The sequence below is a fragment of the Strix uralensis genome, chromosome 6 (genome assembly GCF_047716275.1).
Source record: "Strix uralensis isolate ZFMK-TIS-50842 chromosome 6, bStrUra1, whole genome shotgun sequence".
Taxonomy (NCBI): Eukaryota; Metazoa; Chordata; class Aves; order Strigiformes; family Strigidae; genus Strix; species Strix uralensis.
This window is the reverse complement of record NC_133977.1, coordinates 22,727,920-22,753,510: the sequence shown is the minus strand read 5'-3', so window position 1 is coordinate 22,753,510 and position 25,591 is coordinate 22,727,920. Positions and strand designations below refer to the sequence as shown.

Genomic DNA, 25,591 nt, shown 5'->3' with positions numbered 1-25,591 from the left:
GGGCATGGCGGGAGATGTAGTCCGGGCTCGCCGTGGAAACTACGGTACCCGGCGGGCTGCGGGGGAGGCGGCGGCGGTACGGGCTTGCCGTCGCCTGGTGCCTGTGGCATCTCGGTTTTGTGGTGGGGGGGGGGGGAGACGCGGTGCTGAGGCCTCGGTTTGCGTCTCCCGGGAGTCGGAGAGGCCGCTCGGGCCTTTTCCCGCTTTGCTTCACCTCTCGCCGGGCAGGGCGGGGGGTGCGGGAAATCCGGCAACGGGCGCGGGCCCTGTAAGGCTGCTCGCCCCGCCAAGAGCGAGCCAGAAGCGGGGGAGAAAGGCGAGCCTGCCCCGAGGCCCGGGAATGTACCCTCAGGCAGCCGCCGGCGGGCGGAGGGCCGCCTCACGGGCTCCCGGGGCTCACAACATCTGCTGCCTCCTCACCCGCAGGGCCCACGGCTTTTATGCCAGAGACGCCGGTGTCGCCCACAGAAAAAACCTGGGACTCCTCAGAAAGATAATATGTCAGGTAATAGCGATGCTTTCCGGCGCTTGCTGTACCCCTGCGTGTACAGGCTTTCAGCCGGGGTGGTCCGAGCGTCAGTTTTCCACCGAGGTGTTTGAGAAAGTCCCTGGTCACGCTGACTAACAAGTTTCGGGAGAAAAATGCTGCAGTTGTGCTGAAGAGAGTTAGAAATGGTTAACTTTATTTCATGAGGCTCAGACCTAGAAATGTAGAGGACTATGCTGTGGAAAAACTGCAGAAGCACGTGTAAAACTAACAGTGTTAGAAATAGACTTTTATGAGATTTTTATATCACTTCTTTCCCTAAGATGGCTTAATATTTAATACCAATACTAAATTCATAGTGTTTTAGGGAGCATCAGTGTTAAATTTGAATGGAGTTCTCACAGCCACGTAAGATAATCAGCAGAGGTCTTCAGGTAAACATACTGCTAATGTGTCAGTGAAATTTATGTTACAGAAAAAATAGGAATTAAACCACTTGCAGACTAAAGTGAACTTGACTTTTTTATCAGAGTGATTACTGCTCGCATGCAGTAGCTGATAGAAATGCATTGAAGGTGAATATGTGGAAGAGAATTGGCAATTGTGCTATATTGAAGATATATTTATTGGAAGTCAGCTAAAGTGTCTGCTTGTGAAACTAGATCAATGGGCATGCAAGGTTTATTGAAATAAAAATTAGTACATCCTACTTACACAAATGCCTTTTTTCTTTTTTTTTGTAAGACTGGAACCTTTGTTAATAGTATAGAGCTCCTGATGTCTCTAACGCACCCAAGAAACTCTATATGAGCAGTTTATCCCGTTAACATTTCAGGCACTTTTTGCAAATAACTAAACACATTTTTCTACCTTTCACACAGAACACCAACAGCAGAATGGAGTCAGATGTTCAGTAAATTCAATAATTGCATATAAAAGAGATGTGCATATTTACACTCGAGAGTTTTGTCCTTGATTTTAAAAGTGCCATTAAAGTTTAGTTGCCAGTTCTAATTTTGTTGTAGGCAAGTTAATAACAAGATATTCATTACCCATGCTGTCCATAATAGCTAATAAAAAATAATTTAAGTTGGTTTTTAAAAAAGACAAAATTTCCTTAAAAAAAGTCTTTGATTTAAAAAAACCCAAGATTTTCCTTTATGTATTCAACAGCAAAGGTTCAATTAAAGTAAGCAATTAAGCTGCAGGAGCCAAATAAAACATTTTCCAAAAGCAAGGTTTGTTACAAAAGCCATCACTGTTGCAACACTGTCTGTTTCAGGAAAGTACTAAATTCAAGAACGTTTGGACAACTCATTCTGCATCTCCTATTGCATATGAAAGAGGAAGAATTTACTTAGACAATTACCAGTGCTGTATTAGCAGGTAATAAATTTACAATTAAAAGTTACCCTGGCTTACAGTTTTAACACTCTGATTCTGTTTTAAACATGTTGCCAACTTTACTTATCCGAATAGCCCCTGTGAATTGAGTGGAATTGTGAACAAAAAATAACCAGGTGCCTAAGTCTTTGTGTCTTAATGTGACACCTGCTTTGGTGAAATAAAAGTCTGATCTTACTGGTGCTGTATAACTTCAGCTTTCAGAGCACTTTAATAGAAGTGGAAGATTATCACCATTTTATAATTTTGCACTAAAATGCCAAATGAACAGTAGTTCTTTGTGATCTGGTAAACTAGCAGTGTGCTAAAGAATGTGTCGCAAAATCAGCCTATGTAACAAGCTTGGTACTATGTCTGTGAATTCTGTGTTAAAAAAGTAGATTATTGTTCAGGTAAAAGTACAGTGCGGGGAGTACTTGCTGGGTTTTGGTAATGTATTTTGCAGATCAGTTCTCTGATCTGGTACTCTCCTGTTCCGTGACCACCTGCAGAGGCACAGTTTAGGAGGCAGCACAGGGCAGAGTAGAGGATGAGAATGGAAAGCCCTGTGCACACCAGTCCTTGGCCTTGCCCATCCTTCTTGTGAGGGAAGTAGCAGGGACTTGGAGGACTGTGTTGCTGAGTAAGTTGTGGTCAGTACAGTTTTCAGACAGTGTCATGTGGTACATAAAAGAAATTACTCTGTCAGTGTAAACCACTGAGAGTTAATGAAATTAATCTATCACTTACAGCAGAGATCTAAATCTGCTTAGCCGGGTTTTATTCCTACACTGTCTGAATGCTTTCCAGTACTGGGTTAACCTGTCTAACATCTTTCAGGTTTATCTTTGTCTCATCCTCTCCCTGAGGGGAAAACTCTGCACAGCTTTTACTCTAGTACTGTGTTGGGGTTTTTTTAAATACCTGTACATGATGCCATGCCTTTGTATTATGAAAGGCAACACTGGAAGAGCTTGAGGGGCAGGTTCCAGGATAATTGTTAATTTCTGGAATATGCTTTCTTTTTAATGTATATCACTGAAGTAAGAATGTTACTATTACATCTGTTTTTTAAAAAATCCAACAAAACAAAACCCAAACCAAAAAACCTCACAACACCAAACCACAAAATATAGAGGTTAGCTTTTAAATATCATATTATAATAACTATTGTTTATTAGGCCTTATTTTGTGAGCAATTTCAGGTTACATTTACAAAGTAAAAATAAGATGTTTAGATTTCTGACCTGCCTAAAAAGAAGGCAGGATTTATAAAACTGTATGAAATGACTTGTCAATAGAAAGTAGTTTATAAACTAGACTAATGATTAGCAATCATTTTCCTCCAGCATTGCACAAGAGCCAAGAATACTTTATCAAAAGCCAAAGTGTTCTAAGTCAGAAAAAATAGAAGATGCTTTATTATTGGAATGCCCACTGGTAAGATTACTTTTTACTAGAGCTTTGTGTGCAAAAAAACCAAATTAATACCTTTCAGTGAAACATATTTAGAATAGAGCGATCTTTCCCCACAAACTATTTTCTCAATGTTCCTATGGAGTTAGGTCATTTAAGGTTCGCAATGTGTGCGTAGTTATTTTGACTGAACATTTAGAGGTATACTTTCCTGAATTTCTCAATAGCGCATTCAGATGCTTTTTTGTGAGCTTTCGTGGAAAATTTTAAAAACAGTGCCTTTATGCTTATGCAACTAATTCCTTACAACATAAATTCAGTTTAATTTTTTTCTTTATTTTTTATTTAGCAAGAGCAGTAGGTGGGAGTTTTAGTTTTTACCAGATCTTTTGACATACAAAAACCCACATAAACTGAAGACCCACTGAAGCAACTCTGCCCAAAAGCTGTTCTGCTCTTTCTAGCTAATAGATTAAATAATTTCCCTCCTTGTTTTTCTCTCATCCAATGTCCACAGAGCTCAGGAATATTAGCCCCATCCTTGAGGTGCCTAAAAATAAAGCAGTGTGAATACCATTCTTAGCAGTTACTGTTCAGTTACCACTGAATGTCTTACTCTGCAATACTTAAACAAGTCTCTTCAAGACTGGTATCAATTAGATCAATAAGCCCTTATACTTCATTTTTTCAAGGCAAGGAAGTTTTAAAAGGTGTGTTTTCTAGAAAAGGTAACTGCCTTGCAAAAAGTGTAACAACAGATTATTTATGTGATAGTCAGATGACTATTTTGCCCAGACATGAGCTTAGAGATCCTGATGTCATTAGCAGGCAGCTTTCCACCTTTAGTTTTTGAGGAATGTGTATTATCTTTTATTTTCTTCTTACTGTGTAAAAATGTTATGTATCCTCCTGGTACAAATCTTTTTCTGATAACCTTTTGTTATGTAGGGGGAAATGCTACCAAGTCCATCAGACTATAAATCTTCCCTGATAGTCTTGACAGTGCAGAACTGGCTTCTACGTCTCTCTGCTGATAGTGGAGAAATACTGGAAAAAATATACCTTGCCGGGGCCTGTTGTAAATTCAGGTATTAAACGTTGACTAGGCTTTATATAATTAACAGTCACTAGTACTATACTGGAGAAAGGGAATCATGTTTATTTTAGTACTGTCCTATGGCTGACTTCAGGTTTGTTAGTCTAGCACATTATGTGGAGTACTGTTCCTGCATGCTGTCTTCTATAGAAGAATTTCAGCAGCTTAAGTATTATGGTATCAAGTTCCACCAAAGCCACAAAAACTAGGCTACTGTTGGCTTTTCTCTGACAATTTTACAGCCTTTTATATTGCAATAGCAACATACTGGGAGAGGACCTTTAAGAGCTGTAAAACAAACTTCATAAAACATAAGAAAAATACATTTAAAGTTTAAGACATTTTTAACTTGCAAGCATTCTTATCCACAGAGTAGCCATTTTGCTCTTTAAAAGCAGAGCAGTTACTTCTTCTGGTAAACTGCATCTTTTTTTCAGTTCTCAGAAGAAATTATTTCCTTCAGGCTGAAGGGTAAGAAAACAGTGATTTGTGAAGGGGAGGAGAAAAATTAAGATGGTGAATGTTCATCCTTTCAGAATTTTTCTCACAATTCTGTATGAAAGAAGCCATTCCTAGTTCCCTGGGCTTTGCATTATTGCAAACAGCAAATATCTCAGGTACCTCTCCTGAATCAGATACTGAACAGTTTGCCTGGACACAGGGATCTGCCTAGTTATAGTGGATTATACTTTATGTGAAATAATGTTTTTATTATTAAATGTATTAAGATAGGCATTTCTTGTCACAAATAGGTATCTGAGCTGGGATACTCCTCAAGAGATAATGGTTGTAAAGTCAGCTCAGAATAAGCTCCCTGCAGCAGCGCGGCAGGTAAGTTTGTTGAAAAATTCTGTCATTCTTAAATTTTTACAAAATCGATCAAAAAAAATTTACAACAACAGAGATGGAGACGTTATGCTTTGTTATTATGGTAGAAGATGAAGGTGTCCTACTGTTAATAAATGCCTCAAGTATGATACCTATATTCAGTATTGTTGTTCTTTCCCAGGCAGGTATCCAACAGTCTGTATTGTTCTATCTTGCTGTATTCCAAGTTTTGCCTCTTTCATTCATTGGAATGCTAGAAATAAACAAAAAGGTAAGTTAATTCGTCTGTTAATCATGATCTGTACTGTAGTTGTATGAGAGGCATAGTTTAGGCAATTGTCGCAGAATTTCAGAAGTCCTACTTACAGCTTGTAAAACTATAGTGCCCTGAAACATTAATTAGCAGTAATACTCTTCTTGTGTCTGATAGGGGCGTTGTGGAGAAGATTCTTAATTTGAATGAGCAGAAGAGAAAATAACAAATGTATTCTGCTATTGGGTTACTCTTTGATGTGTAGAAGGACTTTAGCCTTTACTTACAGCAATTACAAGAATTAGAATCCTAAATTGTTTGTAGACTTCTTTTCACCTCTGTAAAGAAAGATAGATGTGCCTCTGACCAACTCCTAGTCTATGAATTCTATATGCAGTTGCAAATGTTTCAAACTCATATTACCATTGATACTGAATGGCAAAATGTATGCCTTGCTTTATCAGTCAAGAGCAAACAACCTTTCTGAGGTCGGTTTGTGACCTGTAAGTAAGAGTATATATATTAGGAAACCTCAAGCCAGATGGCAAGTTTTGCCGTTCTGGTGAAAAAACATGTCTATTTTAAGTCAAGAGAGCTCTTAGTACAACTTATAAATGGAACAGTACAAACACGCAGACTCTGTCTTCAGAGCTGTGTGAGCTACAGTCTCATTTCGGGTCCAGAGCTATTAGTGGGTTTTAGCTGGTGCTGTGTTGGGTTGAGTCTGTAATTGAGATTGGGCTGGCAAGTGAAGGAGTGGGGTTGAACAGTTTTCATTTGAGCCCATGAAAGTTTAGAGGTGCTGTGTATTGTTCTGTTCAAAATTAGCATTTAGGACTGGAAAAAACATTACCGATATCAAAGGTTAGGAATCTGGTTAGGAATGGCATGCCAGATTCATCATGGTAATAGTAGGCAAAACATCTAAAAGAGTGCTTCTTCAGTTGGGCCTGTACTGAGTACTCATCAGAGTAATTGTTACAGCTAGGAATAACATCAGGACAGAATTTGGGATTTGAGAATACACCCAGCAGAGGAAGCAACCAGTGAATGCAATGCCAAACCTGATGCAGATCAGTGGAATATAATTATTAGAGTTAGGATTAGGGTTACTGTTCAAGACTGCAGAATGCGTCTAATGCACTTTTTTGAGATGGTACACCACAATAAGTTCAGACTAGCTAAGGTCTGAAGAATAGAAAGGAGTGTTTAGGGTTGGAAGATTATTAGAGGTTGTGTCTGCAAGACACTGGGACCTAAACTAACAAATGTATTGAGAAAGAGCCATAAGACTAAAAGGCAGGGTCTCAGGAGTGAATGTATCTTTTGGGACCAAACTGATCACAAGATCATTGATAATGTTAAGATTTAGGAGTACGACAGCTTTGGGGTTTGGTTTTGGGGGTTTTTTTAAATTGTTTTTAAGACCATTTTAACCCTGTTTTAACTGCTTTTTAACATAGTGATTCAAATTAAAGAAATGAAAACTACATTTCCAAGCATCTCTATTAAAAAAATACAAACTTAATGCACTGTTATTTGTTAAATATTAAAAATTAGTTTGTTGGGGTTTTCTCAGTGGACACATGTTAAGCAGTAGCACAAATGAATACTGCATAATTATTAAGAGGGGTAAGTCAGCTTCTGTGTCTAATTTGGATTCAGAGAGGATCCTGTACTCTGTGACAGCTGGATAATGTAGTTTTAGTACAGCTGTACACAGTCATAGAGCCATGATTAGACTAGTATTTTATCCTGGTGATGAAAGAACAGAAGATCTGAAATCAGTACTTTTAGATTGAGTTGTTAGCTGTGCTAACATTCCTGTGGGATGTTGGGTAATATAATCTATTCATGTATGATAATAACTGGGTAACATGATATGCAGATAGACTGAGAACTGATTAGAGAATGAATCTGCTTGCAGAATATGACTAATCTAATCTCAGGTGTTACTGCAGTGCAAAGTATTATAGAAACTCAGCAGAACAGATGAGTTACAGAAAACAGCATGAACTTTAGTTCACACTCATCATAGAGTTTGATCAGAATAAAAAATTAAAGCGATTGCAAAATTAAGGACATAATGTCAGTATTTTGCATTGTCTCTCAGTTATTTCTTCCCTAATAGAATATCTTTCTCTTCCTTTTTTCCCAGATATTTGGTAATAGTGTGACGGATGTTGCTGTTTCTAATGGAATCCTGATTGTAATGCATAGCATGGGTCTGGTCAGGCTCTATAACTTCCAGGCCATCTTGGAACAGGTAATGAAATATAACATTTTTCATACAGTCCATGCTATTTTGGGGTAACAAATCATAAATATTAATGTAAGGCCACATAGGCACATGGGGAATGTGTCAAAGGATAGAGTTCTTGCCTAAATCTGTTTGCAGTTGGAAGTGGAAAAATTCTACCTGCACCAGTTACAGGTGGCAAAATGTAAGAGATACAGGGTCAGACAGGCACTTCAGCGCATAGAGAGGGGAGCTATGTAGATGACAGACCAGGGTGTGCTCTTCTTTACACACCTAGTCTGTAGTTATAGGTGATTGTTAAGGCTAGAAACTGATGGGCATGCAAGATTGTTTGATCCAAAACAGAACTGCAGTGAGACTTTTGAGTTTATATTCTTCCAATCAAAAATCAAATATTAATTCAAAAATGACTTCAAGCAGTATCTGACAAGATAAATAAATGCAGTAGTAACAGAGCAGTAAAATGAAACAGCAAGTAAATAAACATCAATAAAGCTAAATTGTTCTGTGTTATTTTAGTTCATGGAACAGCCGTTTGATTTGGGACATGAATTCAACTGGAATGGTCAAGTAGGAGTTGTAGGAAAGTATCCATTTGGTCTTCCATATAACATTAAAATAACAGGTATTTATTATATTTCTTGTCTTGGCTGGTAGCTTTTGTGGGTTAATTATGATTTATTTCACACCGAGAAAAATAATTAAAATCACTGTACTCATATTGTGCTGTAGCTATATCTCTGGGTTTACATTATAGTGAAAATGTGCTTTGCTTTACTTCTAACTACTCAAATTAATTACATAGAACTTACCTAGAAAACTAGTACAGCAACTAAGCTACTTGAAAAACTTCATAAGCAATGCATGAAGTGGAAACCCCTTCCTTGTTTCTGAGACACAGCTGCTCTTGGGAAAGAGGAAAGGCTAAGACAGCTGTTAGTAACACCCAGGAACAGTATATGGTATGTAAGCAAAAGATGTGAGAACGTCCAATCTAACTGCATAGGGAATTCAAGGAGACCGAACACAATTTGTCTGAGTTGCACTTTGATAATTCTAAGTTGTCAGAAATGTGACCGTCTCAATAAAATTAATTCCTGAGGAGAGAACAAATTATCTATTAAAAACAATTCTTATGCCTCGAATCATTCATTTATGAATGTTCTGCTTTATGTGATGACTTTAATTTCTCTGAAACCAAACATCATTCCTGTTGGTGCATTTGAGATTAGAATTTGGTGCTAAGAATCTTAATGAATGACCAAAGCCTGAGACTTTCTTTGAAACTTTTTTTTACTTTAAAAATACATTCTCAAAAGTTCACACTTCCAAAAAAAAAATAAAAGTAGGTTTCACCAATATCAAATAATGCATGCTTTTATTTCTTTAATGTTGAATGTTTCTGTATTAAATGGTTTTTACAGGTGACTGTCCACATAAAAAATGCTTTTGATCTTTATGTTCGCAAACAGTGTCAGATAATAACAGGCAAACCAAACCAGATTTACCTAAACCTGAGGAAATACACAAAGATCAAATACAGACTTACATAGTGAGTTTATAATGCAGTGTTTTATCAAAAGAAAGTGATAGGCTGCTATAATTGATGTCTCGGATTCTGCAAAGGAAAATTTCTCCTCGTTTTCCTCTCTGTCTCAGTCTGCAAAACCACAATTTAATGTTAGGGGCCCTGTGGAAAACATGCTGTGGGACCTCTAATAGGAACCCTATACCGGGTTTGTTCTCATGTCTTAGATCATTGTACTCTTTAGTTTTGAGATTTAAAACCAGTGTATTGGAGAAAACATTTCTGATCTTGAATCATATTCAAGAATTTGTGGTTAGGATGTTTTGAACTCGGGACAGACATTTGCTATGGCTGCTCTTTGCAGATAGTTGCATTCCTGTGGTTTTTGAGCTGTTTTCTTTTAAGAATGAGATGGCTGACTAACTGTTCAATGTAACATGCTTCAGTGAGTGAGATTTTAACAGTTTCAGAGTTTAAGCTGTATTTACTATAATTTAACTATGTGTAATTTTCCTGCTTATTTAGTCCTAGCCTCCCTACAGAAATTGCCTCAAGGGATGGCAATTATTAGGGTGTGTTGGGTACCCAAGACGAATAGTATAAAGATCAAAACTTATAGGCTACCATGTACCTACATCATTTACAGCTATTGACTAGTAAGGAATTTGATTTTGGTCACAGTGGAAGGAATGGAGAGGTATTTATATTTTTTATTTTTATTTTTATTATTTATAATCTTCATTGTGTCACTTTCTGAAAGGTCTGGAACTTAAAACTGTAGTTTGATTCATTATTAGAGGATACAGTAATTTCATAAAAAAACTGAGAGGAAGATAATTTGCTGAGATTTTTTTTTTACATTTAGAACAAATACTTGTTACTGCTGCCAGGAACAACTTTATGGCTTTATGCTTAGATGAGGCTGGAGAGTTTTAAGGAAGTGAACAAAGAAGCTCAACTGGAGATTGAAAGCTGGCACTGCTAGGGAAAGGACTTCCAAACAATGAGAACAGGAGGTGTTTAGCAACAAGAGCAAGTGACACATAGCAGGAAAGAGGCAGCAGAGTCACGCTATCACAGTGGTTTAGGTGGCTATGATCTTGTGAATCTTTGCCAAATTAACATAAAAATAAAGGCATATTTTATCAGCAGCCTGTACTACTTAGGATTGTTGTATTATTGAAACGCATTTAAAACTATCATTTAGTCTATCTACCAAAATTTTTGAGGGGCCTTGCTATATATGCTTTATTTAAAAAGTTGATAGGGCAAAATGTTAAATTTTCTTGACTCATTTTTAATTTTCTGACAGATTTTGATATCAAAAGGTCCTCTGCTTATGCCTCCATCTTCAACATTCTATACACTTTCAGCAGATGCCTCAGTTTTTATAAACTATGCTTTGTTATATCTTGCACAGAATCTCCCATTTCCTCTGTGTTGGTCCAAAAGACAACTAGGAGACAGCCACTTTCCTTAGGAAAGACTTTATTTCCATGGGCAGTGAACTAATTCATATTTCCAACATGAACGAAGGAAAAAAGAAAGAAGCACCATGTAAACATAATTTCTTATGTCATATGACATCTTAGCACCATTGGCTAGGATCTGGATAATTATCTAGACTAAGCAGGACAAGAACAAGTCAAAATTTGGGTGAGACCTTTGGGACACAGAAGTCTATAGATAAGAACACTGTTTTCACAGTCATTCAGCTTGGGTTTTTATATTCTGTCTGTTTAAATGCCCCTTGTAATTGCAGATTTTCTCCACATTTTGTCAAAAATTTTTTCCAGCACTCCTCTGTACTGTTAGAAAGAGCTGATCTTCAGTCTAAAGTTGATTCAGCTATAGCAGCTGTAGAAATTGCTTTTATTTAGCTAGTTGGTAGAAGTTGTAAAGCTCCATGCAGTCCATTATGTTCAAAGATGCTGCTTCTCATTTAGTACACAGACTTGTAAGAATGGCATATTACATCTGTATAATTTATCCCAGCTGAACTGAAGGAAAAACTAGATACCTTTTGCCATAAATTACAACAATCCCTAGACTTCTATTGATTTTTATGAACTCAGCTACAGATTGCATTCGCTTTGGTCCATGCTATTTTGTTGTATTATGCAAACGGGAGAAGGAATATTCAGATTTGGGTATCTTATTGCATTTAATTCTGTTATTTGAGATTGCTGCTGTTAGCCTGTTTCCAGCTATTTATCACTGTTTTTCTCAAGACAATAATGACCCTTTTGATATGCTCTTTTATTTGTTCACTTGTACATCCTCTCTCATTCAGATGAGCTGGATTAATTTTAATTGTTTGCTACATCTTTGCTTATCCAGTTCATTTGGAATGAAGTGTAAGTCAAAGTTATAAGAAGAGTAGTTCAGCAAGAAGATCTGAGAAGGCAGTAACTTTCCACAGGGAACTGCATATGTGTGCCTGGATGCTAGGTGAGGTAGCATAGATAGTGCTAGAAAAAAGATCACAGCCAATGTATTTCCACCAGTCTTCAAAAGTTCTGAAGAATTAATAGCTTTGTTGGAATTTAGAATTGTAAGGATCAGTGGAATTATGATTGTTCTGCTACTAATGGTGTTAACATTACCGAATATTTGCAGATACCCCACCTTTGTTATTTGAAGCATCTTCTCTGGAGAATGCATTTCAAATTGGAGGTTACCCTTGGCATTATATCATCACACCTAACAAGAAAAAATACAAAGGAGTCTTCCATATTTGTTCTCTGAAAGACAATGCTTTGGTAATATATTCAGATAGCAGCTTCTCTGAAATGAATGTGTATCATGTTTGTCTTCATATCTTCTTCTGAGTAGTGCTTGAGGTAACAGTACCCTTGTTTTCCAGTGTGGTCCTCTCACAGGGATCACTCCACAGTGTTACATCTGCAATCTAGTGGAGTCATGTGTAAAATGTTTTCTTCTGAATTAGTACTGCTTCTGATACTTTCCTCATTCCAATATGATCATAGCACTGTCAGTGTTACGTAGCACTGTATTCTCAGCTTAAAAATTAAGGCTCAGGCAGAATCTCATTACCTGATCCCTTGCATGGTAAATCTTAATGCACTTCTGTCTAGTCAGCCTACCAAACGGCATGACTAAAGAAACATTTTAAGTTTTACAAATTGCAGAATAAGTTTCCTTAATGTTTGTAGTTTATCCCTGATTTGTATCTTCTCTCTCTCCTTAGAAAGATTTTATTACTCAGTCTAATCCAGCATTCCTAATTGGTTTTGTTTACGTACTATTCATCATATATTCTTTTGTGTGACCTCTCCATCTCAGCTTTTATTTTGCATCTGGCCTTGACCTGACAATACTTGTGTAATACAGGCAGCTTCTAGGCCTGTTAGTTCAGGGTTCTTCACTAAAAAACTTCTCATCTGTAAGTGTCATCTCTTTTACTAGCCTGATCAAATCAATGATCCCCCTCCTATCTCTTATTTTCAAAACAGATCTTTCACAACCATAGTTGAAGATCAATTTTGATTCAAAGGGACTTGTGCAATCCTTTCTCACCTAGTTTTTTCTAGGTGTGTTCATATGTTTAAAAATTTGAATGATCAGGGTCAGCTAAATTTAACAACAAAATGACAGTGCCAAAATCCCAAGATTTTGACCAGCTTGCAGCTGAAATGGCAAGCTGTCCCAGCCTTTCACACTCCGCAAATATTTGCACAAAAGAGGCTGAGCCTGAGGTTTGACGCTCAAGTCAAAGTTTGTGCTAATGCTTTTCATAAGTCTTGACATAGCTCACGTCTTTGACACTCAAATTGCTGGAATTGTTGAAGTGTTTGCAGAGTGTAAGCTAAACCTTAATTTTGCTTAGTTTCAGGAGAAGTAGCACCATGTATAGCCATGGTACAAGGTCATTGCTTATTGCATATTAAAAAAGTTGAAACTGTTATTATTACTATTGTTTCACTGCTATCCTTTCTGGTCATGATTATGAGGAATATTTAAAAACCTTCAGAGGTATGTGGAGAGGAGGTCAGTATTTCCTCTTTAATTAGATATGTGAGATTTTCAAAATACTAATATTCTAAGCTTTTCCTTCCTCCTTCAGGCAAAAAATGGCATACAGGATATGAAATGCTGTTCACTGGAACCTGATTGGATATATTTCCATCCAGATATGTCAGGTAGAATAATCCACGTGGGACCAAATTTGGTAAAGTATGAGCCTTTTTTTCTCAAATCTTATTTTTGTTAGAGGAAAAGTTGCATAGCTGCATATATAGTTTGACAATTTGCGGGCCAAAATAGTCATCAAGCCCTAGAAACTGTCAGAATCAGAAGTTCTGGTAGAAACATCTGCAGATTTCTACATGATGAATGTGGGCACCAGCAGGCAACACTAGATTTTGATATGAAAAATGTTCATGGACCACTGTGCTAAAATTTTACTGATAAATATAAATGACAACAATAATTTGTTTCAGATATTGCTGATGTTTTAATATACCTGATTTTTTAAATTTCTAAATATAGAAGTATTGTAGTAGATTGATTAGAATGCATGACTTATTTTGTAATTTGTTTCTTTTGTAGAGTGTTGAAGCTTAAGGAAGTTAAAAATAATGCAGATCAAGTGGAGATTGCAGAAGATTTTACAATTGTGGCCAACAGAGAAAACTCTGTGAGTTTAGTGTCCGAGATCACAATGTATGATTTTGAGCAATATACAGGGTGTTTGTGTACATGAGTAATCACTGTGTTTTATGGGCTTAATTCAAAGTTTATTGAAAGGCATTCTATGTTTTCATTGGACTTTAAGCTGTATGAAAAAGATTTTGAAATCAGTAACACTTTCAGGACAGCTTTCTGAAACCTTCAGTCTTTTCTTTAGTTTTCAGCATTCTTTATGATGTGCAGTATAACCATGTATCACTGATATAAAACATACTTACAAGATGGTGGCAGATTTCCTTCAAAGGAAGGTGCCACCAAGTGATAATTGTGTGCATCTCTGGTGCTCAGGTAAGTTGACCATACAAATGCTAGAAATGTTTCAAGTCTCTTGTAACTTAGCGGTAAGTCTTCCTAAGACAACAAAGATAATACATTGCTTCCAAAAGGCTGTTTGTTCTCCTGGCCATGCACACCTGTCACTTGCTTGTGACAGGTTTAACATTCATCTAACACCTGGTGAGCCAAGTCAGTGCAACAAAATAATAGAACAATAACCTAGCAGAAAAGGTGAGTACTTTTCTGCTTGCTTGTTGAGCTGAACTGGAACAGAACAGAACTGAATCGTTAGTGGGTCAGAAGAGTGCAGAAAGGTAGAACCAAGTGGTGAGGGGATGATCTGAACCTCCTGGTAGAAATTAGCTGTTAAATCATCTCAGCTGTTTCATGAAATCTTTAGTGATAGAAAATCACAAAGACAATCTAAATGTCAAAAAGGTCAAAGAGCACACTTGTGAAGACAATTTTTTGGCAGTGCCTGCAACTCCATTTTGCTTCAGCATACAAAGTTATGTCCTACATAAAAGCAAATTTTTATAGTTTATGAGTATTGTAAAGTGCCTGGAAATCAGTGATACTAATTTTGAAGCTTTTGCAGAAGAAAAATTTGTGTATTAAAAACCTACACTAACTCAGGAATAAAGCTTCCATTGAATTCAGAAAGGATAAGCTTTGTCATCTAATGACTTGCCATACTACTTCTTTTTTTTGTAGGATTTATTTAGATAACTTCTGTTGCAATAAGAGAAAGAAATTGGAGTTCTAATCCTGTCTGTGCTGTGCCTTTTCATTTTGACTTTCATTAAGACACTGATACCCCAGTTTTGAATGTTTCTGGTGTTAATGATGCCCAGTGGAAGCAGCTGTGGTGGTTTAAGATGCTACTTTCCCCCTCTTCTGGAACTAAGAGTTTAAGAAACAAATTGGTGGTGACTTAGCTGTCTTAATTCTCATTCCAGCACCTTGGCTTCAGTCACTTCTGTTCTAAAAATTACGGTAGCTGAGAACCTTTGCCATCTCTACAGGACTGAGAACCTCTGAATATGAGCAAACATCAGTAATATCTCAACTAAAGCCACTGAGTTCATGAGCCCTCATACAGAAGAGATAGCAGTACTAGGGCCATGCATAGCTAATGAGTAAAACAAGATGCAAGAGATGAAAACAAGGTCAGAAAGCAAAAGACATGAAATAGATAAATAGTCAAGTAGATAGGAAGAAACTAAAATGCTCTGAAGTCAAGAGCCACTTTTTTCTTTCTCTACAAAGGTGAACAACAGTGTTACTGTAACAGCTTCTGGTCGAGTGGTAAAAACACGTTTTAACTTGCTGGATGATGACCCAGAACAAGAGGTAACTGATGTAGTGAGTCGGAGCAGTTTGTGGATTATTTAAAATGTTTAGCTAGCCAGAAGTAATTTTTGTTTCAGGTGTGATGGCTATAACCATTAGCTGTGTTAATCTTTTGAGTTCTTTATTCCTCTTCTGTGGCTGTCTTTGTCTTCTTAATACGTCATTTCCCCTTTCTGTCTGTAGTCTTCTCTCCGTGGTGTGCTTTGGATATCTTTCTTTTAAGAACTGATCTTAATGCCCCATGATACCGTGATAACTCCATGCAACTTCAGTGGCACAGAAATGAAATATCAGTGTGATAAACCATTACTCCTCCCCATTCAAACATCTCCTTTAAACATTTCTTATAAAGCATTTTATGAACTGAAAGAAACATTTCTTTTTTTTCTTTGCTTTATGTTCCTCTAGTCTTTGATATAGTATCTCTAAACTATATTTTTCTCTCCCAGTTACTTTGATTAGATTGCAGGATAAGGTGTTTAATATTTTTCATTTAAGTAACTGCTTGAGAGTAAAAACACCACATGCCTTAGTGTTGAGTCTTCAAGAGGTTATGAAGAATTTTTTAGCTGTCTATCTAGAGCTGGAGCTGTAATTGACATAAGCACAACAGTTAAAATTCAGCAGTTTCTGGCAGTCATTTCTATTCTTTTTTTCTGAGGAAATGGATTTTACTCTGGTAAAAATATAGGACAGTCCAATATAACCCTTAAGGTCTGCAGTTCGTTTCTATCCACTTTTTAAAAAAAAAAAAAAAAAAAAAAAAAAATTAGAGTCTGCACACTATTTTTTCTCCCACTGTTACACTTTAATTCCAGTAGATATTTTTCCATTATGGAAGAGAAAGGTTGGTTTGAATTTAGAGACTATGTTACCAGGTTCATGACAGTGAGGGAGAGAAGCAATTAAGGCAGCTCACAATCTTCACCTTTTGGTCTCAGTTCTTTGCTGTCACATACTCTGTGGAGCGTGAGAGAGCTCTGAACAGAACATAAAGGTGTTCATGTGAATAGAATTACCCTAATATACCCCTCCTCTCAAAACCAGTGATGGTTTTGAACTACACTGTTTCTAACATGTCTGCTTCAAGAGAGGGCATGAAGTTTAAATACGTTTCTTTTGTCACTTTCAAAGTACTTTTTTTGTATTTCCTGTATGATAGATATAAAATACATCTACTTGAACATTAAGAGTTTTCAGACATCACTTTCCTCTCTCCTATCTTAAGGAATTTTGCTAAAATACATTGGAGAGCTTGTGTTGGGAAAGATGCCTGTTGGCTGTCAGGCTGGCAAAGTTTTCTTTATCAGACCAGAAGACTTAAGAACTATAATTCTTCCAATTCCGCTTTCACCTGAAAGAAAGAGAGCTGTGCAATTTAGGTAGAGGAGAATGTGAATTTGTTTGATGCATAAACTTGAGGTTTTGTTTTTCCTAAGACATTCAAAATTGTGGACTATGAAGATGAATTGGATTTGTTATCCACTGTGGCAGTTACTCAAATAGGGGCTGATGGAAAAGCGCACCTTGATTTTCATTGTAATGAACATGGGATTCTACTTAAGAGCATTCCATTACTGGAGTCCTGGGATGTGGTGAGGAGAATTCCTGTCTTTTGTTTATGCTAATGCTTCCCCAGAGCCATTTACCTACCATTTTTTGTTCAGATTTGAAGCAGATATATAAATAGTGTTGCCAAGTGCTGTGGATGAGACTTGTACAAAATAATAATCGTAACTCAAAAATTGTAAGTATTCCATCAGACAGTAGTTCATCTATCTGAAAATCTCCATGATTGAAATTAAGATTATTTTTTTTTGTTGGCTGATTTGTTTGGTTTTTTTGTTTGGGGGAGTGATTGCCCTTAGGTATTTCTGAAGTATTTATCAACTTCAATACTCACCTTCTGGCTAGTTACATCAGCTTAACTTTGCAACTTGTAAATAGTCTCACTAGCTTAACTTGAACTACTCATGCACAGAATTAAGCATGGACCTCATTGTGTGTATATTTGGAGAGATGGGATGGGCTGTCCATACAGTCCAAGTTTAGGTGGACATCCAGCTTAGATGGTCTGAAATATTCAGCACCTTTGGCACCTCTTATATCATTGACTGCGTAGGCAACTTAGGATCTTAAATCAGATGCTCTGAATTGCACTTAGATTCCTAAAATAGGCATGTGGGAAACCTCTCAAAGTTTTAAAATTCTGTCCTTTATCTGGAAGAGCAGTCTGTGTGTATCCACATAAAATTCCTGTCTGATCATGGAGGTCACCCCTGTTAAATATTTTTTTGTTCCCCAAGGAAAATGGTTACAGGTATTAGCAAGTTGTGGAAACAGAGACTGTAATCAGAAATATTTTTTTTTCTCATTTCAGACTTACAGTCATGAAGTTTACTTTGACAAAGACCTTGTATTACATATAGAACAGAAGCCTAACAGGAGGTTCAGTTGTTACGTTTACCAAATGGTCTGTGATACTGCAAAAGATGATGAATGTTCAAGCCATGAAAAGACAGAAAGAGTGTTTTGTAAGAAAGGAGGGAGAATTTTTGAATATATTTAAGCCATAAACAGCAACTACAGAGACTTCAACTGGATATTATTTAAGGACTTCATACATAGAAATTAGTCAACTGCTGTTTTTCAGGTAGGATTTAATCTTAACATTTTGTACTACATACACTACATAAGGTTTTGTTTCTTTTTCCTCTGTAACATTGTACATTTGTCTGTAGTCCATCATGGCTTCTCATGTATTCACCAGTTCACCATTAATGCTAGATGCAGCATTTATTGCCTCTCTTCAGCAATTGGATTGAAATACTGGACATCAGAGAGAAAGACATGGACTTACTGATCATCTACCATCTGCTGCGATCTGTGTTATGTAGTTTTACCTGTGCAACTTCAATACAGACTGTTAATTAAAGTATGTAAAACTGTATAGGATAAATTTTATAAGTAGTATGAAAATGGCAGAGTTACCATTAAACCACTTACACAAAATCTATTTTGTTGGTAAACCAACACAAATTCTGTTGGTTTTGTGTGAGAAATAAAATCACTGGGCTTTTCTGGTTGTGTTTGTTTTGATTTAAAGAGAAATATTAATAAATTATATATTTCTACTGCCTTTTAAAATATATTTTTATATATACATATATATAAAACCAAGCCCTTCTCTGATTTTCCCAGTGTCAAGGGTGAGGAGTTGTTCAGTCTGAGCCAAAGCTACCAGCTGCTCCGCCTGATCCCTGTGTGCAGCCTGTCTGATGCATGGGAGTTCCATATGGTATATTCAGGTTCTGCAGAATGCAAGCTTTCATTTTAAATTTAAAAAAACACACAACAACAAAACACAGTCTCTAGACTTCATTCTGATAAAGAGTGTTTCCCAATGCAAGCCAAAGCTGGGCTCGGGAGAGTGGCTCTTTGAGGTGGGTGACCAACACCCAATTTCTCACTACCACCACCATTATGGTGAGTGTGTTAACTCTAAACCCAGATACTTATTTTCACTGCAAGCTTTATTAATGCAATGTGGATCATTCTAGCTGATGCAACAATGAAGAGCTCTAGAAGAATTATAAAAATTATCTACTGTGAGTTTTCATAAAAAGTGTAATGCAAAAGAAAAAGTGAAATACAATTGTGGAAAGAAAAAAAAAAACACAAAAAGAAGGTCTAAGAAGGTAATGAAACAACAGTAGAAATCAAGAGCAGCAGCAACACCCTACTTCCACCCTAGCTTCAACAGGTTTTCACTTATTATCCAGGGAAGATCACCTCTCCATTATCTGTTACTATATAAGTAGCTATGTAAGTAAGATATGAGGGTAAAAACTAATACGAATCTGTACTCTTAGGCAGAAGATCCAACTCTTAAGCAGATACTGATATTTTATGCTCATTTCTGACTGAATTATTAAAGCAGTTCCTCCCAGAACAAGACATTTAAACTTCATTGTTTATTAAATAGTGCAAGTACTGCTCATCAAGAGTTTGCTATACTTTTGCAGTGATATTCTGCTAAATCAACAGTTGTACATCAGTATCCATCTTTTGAAAAATGCAACAATTTGTTATGACCAAAAGGCAGCCCAGACTTTGATGAAGAAGATTATGGGCTTCATGTAAGAAATTCTATCACTTTAAATACACAGTCTACAGATAATGGCAGATATTCCGTCCTGGAAGGTAACACTTAAACATTTTCATTCCGAAACAGGAGAGATGTTTCTGTTTAAAACACCTTGAAAGCTATGTAAGAATGGAGAATCCAGAAGGACTAGCCCTGAACGCTTCTATGAGTATATTTGCAACCCCTACTTACAAAGGGGCTGGGACACACTGGAGAAGCAGAATCACTAAACGCTTATGGGTTGCACTTTCCCAGCTGCGAACAGCAGTGTTGGCTTCTGTAACTATGCAGACCCCCAGAAAATGCTAAAAATAAACTTCTGTTAGAATGAGAGGAAAATCCTAACCACAAACCAGTAGTTTTTGACATTGTTAAAGATAACCCTGTATCTGAACCAAACACAAATGCTTGGTGGCAGCCCACCTGAATCAACAGCTTTTATTTCAAGTTAAATTTTGAAACAAAACCCATCCATCAGAAAGAGGTAGTATTTCACTTTGCCAGGAGATTTTTAATGTAAGCAGTTTTTGGTAACTGCTGCTGGCAGGGCTGTACTATTGTGCAGTATCAAATTGATACGAAATTTGAATAAATGCATTACATCTGACCTGTAGACCTACAGTTTGATGTCCATTTATGATGATTCTAGAGCACTTATCTTTCTCTTTTTCATAATGTAAATTAGGTACTTGGAAATCTCTTACACAATCTGAATAATTCAGTATACTGAAGAATAACAGTATTTCTAAAGTGGAGAAATTCTGAGGATACTCATGTGGTTTCCATTACATGTTGTGCACATGACCAGCATAATTATCTCTGCAAGCACCGAAGTGTGACATTAGTACAAGAAAAGAGAAACAAAACTGCTTTGAAAAAACGGAAGTAACTTCTTCAAATGTAGTTTATTTCCCATTTATAAATTCAAAAACTAGGATGAATAAAATACAGAAGACAAAAATATTCTTCAGTTTTCATAGGCAGTAGCTAACTGCTTTATGATCAGGAAACCCATTCACTAATAGTTTTCTGTTTTACAAAAATCGGACTAAGGAACTATTAGTGTGAAATTCTGAGTTCCCTCACTTCCTGTGTATTTCAGGGGGTGCTTACTGCTCACGCCGTGGCCTCCGGACTCTGCAGATAAAGCCTCAAGTAACTAGATCAAATGCAGTCTCAACTGGACCAAGTGCATGCTTTAAAAGCTTGAAGCTGAAAAGCTCATGCTTCCATTATTTTCACTAGCACTAGATGCCCAAGGAAAAAAGAATATCTGTATGTACATATATATATATAAATGTAAATTTACATATATGAACTGTTAACGTGAGTAAAGGTTCTCGAATGTGTATTTCAAACACAGAATTGAAGGGATCTTAGCCACTTTTGCCAACATTCCCAGTTAGGTAGCTTCAACCAAACTTTCTGCCTTTTCAGTGCGGAGAAATGTTTCTTTATTCTTTTTTTCTGGATATGTCCTGTTACTTTAACAGCAGAGTTTCTTGCTCATTTTATTCTCATTTTGTCTTTTATTTCTCTCTTGTTTTTGAGAAAAATGCCATTTATATTACTTAGCAGTAACTGAAGACTGCCAAAAACTCACCAGCATGAAACTTTTTTCCTTACGGAACTGACAGCTATCCCACACATGCTAATGAACAAATTAATTTGCTTCCCAGTTATGATAAAGATTGCTATTGGGAATACCTGCTAGAAAGAACACCCATATAGGGTGGCATGTAAACTGGGTGTCTTCTTAAAGAATAGTTGTGAGGAACTGCTGTTAGCTGCTTTAAGCAAAGTCTGGGCACTCTGCCTGCAAAAAGGAAAATGTTGGTCTAGTAAGTAAAAAGGTCATGGACTACTGAATTCACGCAGGGTTTCACTTAAGGCTGTTTGATACAAGCTTTCTGCTGTTGCCAGAATATACAGAACGTAAATGATATGAGCGAAAAAGGGGAAGAACTAGTCCAAACATGGTTTTCTAAGGCTGAACCACAAAAGAATTTATAGAACAGCAACTGAGTTCTTTCATAACTGCCAAGTATTGCCACAGACACCAGTACAAAACCTTCAAAGAGCTTTTTTTCTTGAAAGTGTGAGAATTGATCTGATATGTATGTAGCAATGCCTCACTAATAATAATTGCATAGCATATCTGAACCTATTCTGAACCTTTTTGTTTATCTCCATGAACTGGAGAAATTTAATTAGTCCCTGCTAAAACAGAGAATTCAGACACTTCCTGCAAATATGTTACTTTTGAAGAATGGATGAATAGTATAGTAATTGTCAACTAGTTCTGTTCATACTGATGAAAGTTTCTGTGTATCAACATGAATTCCAGGTGTCTCTCACTGAATAGGTAATGAAGGTAAAAGAAGGAAACAAGTATTCCAGTATTTAAAATCAATGTCAGAGATATTTAAGGGACCATCTTTGTTTTGCAGCTATTTCACAATCTTAGATTTTCAGTGAGGACCACTTGAAGGTTTCTGGTTGCTAGACTTGGAATTTATGCATCTGTGACTTTAGTATTTATTTCTACTTTACTGAAGTTACAAAATGATGACCAAAATAACCTTCAGAAGTTTCAAAAGAATCTTCTGTGAACACATTCTAACATTTATAGATTAAATAAATTTGAAGTAGTCAAACTTCTTGCTTTGGATAATAAGAGTAAAATTAACTGCAAATTTTTTTTTTTTTTTTTTTTAATAAAAGGAATTAGGTATCCTATCAGAGTGAAGAGTTACAATGGTACAACTGTTAAGAACTGCTTTGGTTGGTATAGCTTAACAACTCATTTAGTAAACTGGGAATACAGATGTCTTTATTACTGCTTGAGTGGGGAAGGAATATTGTGTTCTTAGGAATATTATATTTTTAGGAAAGAGTAAGTACACATTCTTCTCAGGAAGAGATAAAGAAAGCATGGAAGGGGAAGCTAAAATTCACTGGAATTACTCCACAGAGTGGCTCAGGAGCTCTGGCTTATTTCAGATGCTGCAGGAAAAGCAATGCGCTCCACGTGATCCATAGGATTGCAAGCACACCAGCCAGTCCCCAGTAACAGCTGCTTGCCAGAAGCCAGATGGGAAAATTATTTTGTTAACATGTTTACTTGGAAGTTCCACATTAGACTCATACATTGGCAGTTTTCCTGATTATCTTCTGGATCTGCAGTTAGCCTCAACTTTGTGTATGTACATGTGTTGTCTGCCTCTAACATGCAACTTGCAGCATGGCTGCAGCACACCTGGGACTGAAAAGATAGGAAGGACTGGCTTCTCTTGATAAGATTTGCTTTGAGCATAAATAGAGCACACATCCTGTCTTTCTCTTGTCATTGAGTACATACTCATTGACAAGGCTGCTGAGCAATGGGGAAGAAAATGAGAAAGCACAAGCCAAATAGAAAAGTACAAGCAGTAATATTCTATAATCTTCCTTTGGCAGTTCCAACTACTGCCCCATGGTTCCACAATTTTCAAAAATTGTTACAAAAGACTTTAAGTTATTAGAAAAATATTTTGCAACTCACAGAAAGAAAATGTCTATCGATTGAAGCACAATAAAGAGTTTCATTGCACAGGTAATAATGACTGACCAATAACCAGTACAGAATTTTGGACAAAATCTGCACTATCTACCTTACTGTATCTCAGTGAAAGCTCTCTCCAGGATAGAGAGTAAGTAAAGATTATTTCTAGGAAAGGTCCCATTCAATAGTCACAGTTTTTGCAAAGATAAATTAGTGATACCCTCAATAGCAAAGGTCAAATGGTTCTGCTTCTTAGACGTGGAACATGGTGCCAAAAAGAGTAAAAGGATCATTTTGGTTTGTTAGTGCCATTCAAACACTGCATTACTTAAACTCATTTGTCAGTCTTACTCCTGGTAAGATAACTTCTAAGGGGATATTTCTAAAGCTTCCACAAGAGTCAGTTAAATTAGCTGCCAGGACAAACATGGCTGGTCTATCTCAGCAGCTTTGTTTGTTTACAAGATGAACAACCATGAGGTTTCTGAAAAACTCATCCAAATGCTACACTGTAACTCATTTGGAATGTCCTGTTCTAAGGCTTGGATTTTCAATGACTTGTCCAGCATGGAAAACAGAGATAAGTTGTAGCTGGTAAAGACTCTCTAACCTCATTCTAACTACAGCTCTGAAAAGTCAGTCACTAGTTGCTGGAAAATGAATAGAATAGAATAGAATAGAATAGAATAGAATAGAATAGAATAGAATAGAATAGAATAGAAAATAGGAGTATTTCAGTTGGAAGGGACATACAATGATCATCTAGTCCAACTGCCTGACCAATTCAAGGCTGAAAACGTTAAAGCATGTTGTTAAGGGCGTTGTCCAAATGCCTCTTAAACACTGACAGGCTTGGGGCATCAATCATCTCTCTAGGAAGCCTGTTCCACTGTTTGACCACCCTCTCAGTAAATAAATGCTTCCTAAACACTTGCTGTATTAAAAAAGTTACATCAAAAGTACAAAATAATGATCTACGGTGACATGGTGTGTTGATTAGATAAACATTCATGTACATTTATGTCTAAGCTGCTGCTCTCAAAATGTATGAAGAGTATAGCAACAACAGAAGTTGCCAAGTAGCCATGTACCACAGGCACAATACAGGCAGGAGTCCATTACTGCCTCTTCAAAATAATCTGTGAATCTTTGTCTGTTTTGTAAGTCTTATTTTCTCTACTTTGTAGGTTCTTCCAGGTCTGAAGTCACAGTCATCCTACTCCTACATCTGACGGTGCAGCAACCCAAAGAAAGAAGTGTGTATTAGGTGATGTCCTGACAGAACTGCTAAGAGGGAGCACTAACAGAGTTGGTGCTGTACTGGAAAAACATCAACATGCTCTAGAAGACAGAGGCTCTGGGAAAGAATAGAGATTACAAACTGCCGTGGCACCTATCCACAGTAATGGTTAACAAAAGCAGGTGTTCATTGATCCAAGAGACTTGAAAGCCCCATACAGGTTAGTTTCATTTTTATGCCAGTGGGAGTTTATGTTTCAAACAGATTATCAAATGCGTCATTCAGCCCTCACCAGTCAGCTGTATGATGTTGAGTTCCCACCCCCATGTAAACATGCAATCCCCTCAGACATCGTAGCTGTGCTAAAGATTGCTTCTGATTCTATACCAACCCGACATTTGCATCAAGTGGGCAAGAAGAGGTGGAAGAACAGGAAACAAGGAGAAATACAGGCAGGAGTTACTAACTGTGCTGCCTGAAATCTCTTCTGCATTACAGATGTTCCATAAAGCCCATTTCACTTTGTCTAACTATTTTGCACTTTGTTCAGGTTTGGTTTATTAAACACTCTGTAAGCTTTTATGTTTCTTTATTTTAAAAACAGTTTGTTCATGGTTAGCTGGCAAAACTGGGCTTCATCTTCCAGTTCAACAGAATTCTGTGTTTGCTCTTATTATTGGGTGCTTTAACAGGGTACACCAGTTTGAGCTATAGGAATTCATGAAGGATGTCTGAGAGATATTGTTTTAGGCATAAGTAAAATCTACTTGGGTAGAAGGTTCCTATATGGGACTGTTGGGGTGACTGGATGTAATAAAAGCTTGTTGAAAACAGTGGGAACTGGAAGTATTTTACCATTTGGAGATTTATGTTCATAGAAGGTAGATTAAAATATCTATTTTATGTTAGTTTGTAGGCTTTATGGAGACAAAAGACATTTTATTAGACTACCTCATATAACTGGAAAGAATGGATACATGTTGGGGCCTATGAATCTTTTTTTTTTGAATTATATGTAATAATTTTGCAATTCCCTGTATGGAACTGACAAGCACTATGAAACTGAT

The 25,591-nt window shown here is 36.9% G+C and overlaps 2 protein-coding genes across 6 annotated transcripts in view; one reads left to right on the top strand and one right to left on the bottom strand.

Moving 5' to 3' along the window:
• Positions 1 to 5,434, bottom strand: part of METTL8 (methyltransferase 8, tRNA N3-cytidine) — a 37,763-nt gene extending 32,329 nt beyond the window's left edge. Inside the window, exon 1 of the mRNA XM_074873229.1 lies at positions 5,363 to 5,434. The gene's annotated coding sequence lies outside the window, so the exon portion shown is untranslated. The remainder of the gene's footprint in view (positions 1 to 5,362) is intronic.
• DCAF17 (DDB1 and CUL4 associated factor 17) lies at positions 59 to 25,591 on the top strand. Of its 5 annotated transcripts, none has more exons than XR_012629484.1 (15): positions 59 to 505; positions 1,770 to 1,873; positions 3,220 to 3,310; positions 4,235 to 4,374; positions 5,135 to 5,213; positions 5,392 to 5,481; positions 7,622 to 7,729; positions 8,243 to 8,348; positions 11,871 to 12,013; positions 13,339 to 13,448; positions 13,824 to 13,911; positions 15,510 to 15,593; positions 17,033 to 17,188; positions 17,974 to 18,246; positions 24,482 to 25,591. XR_012629484.1 is itself a non-coding variant. In XM_074873225.1 (14 exons), exons 1-14 carry the CDS (start codon positions 341 to 343, stop codon positions 18,160 to 18,162), a joined length of 1,653 nt encoding a protein of 550 aa, XP_074729326.1. In that variant the 5' UTR covers positions 59 to 340; the 3' UTR covers positions 18,163 to 18,674. The 5 variants fall into 5 exon arrangements, 1 of the variants encoding a protein (XP_074729326.1); XR_012629483.1 differs by having other exon boundaries at positions 24,472 to 25,591; XR_012629482.1 differs by lacking the exon at positions 24,482 to 25,591 and adding an exon at positions 18,335 to 18,674.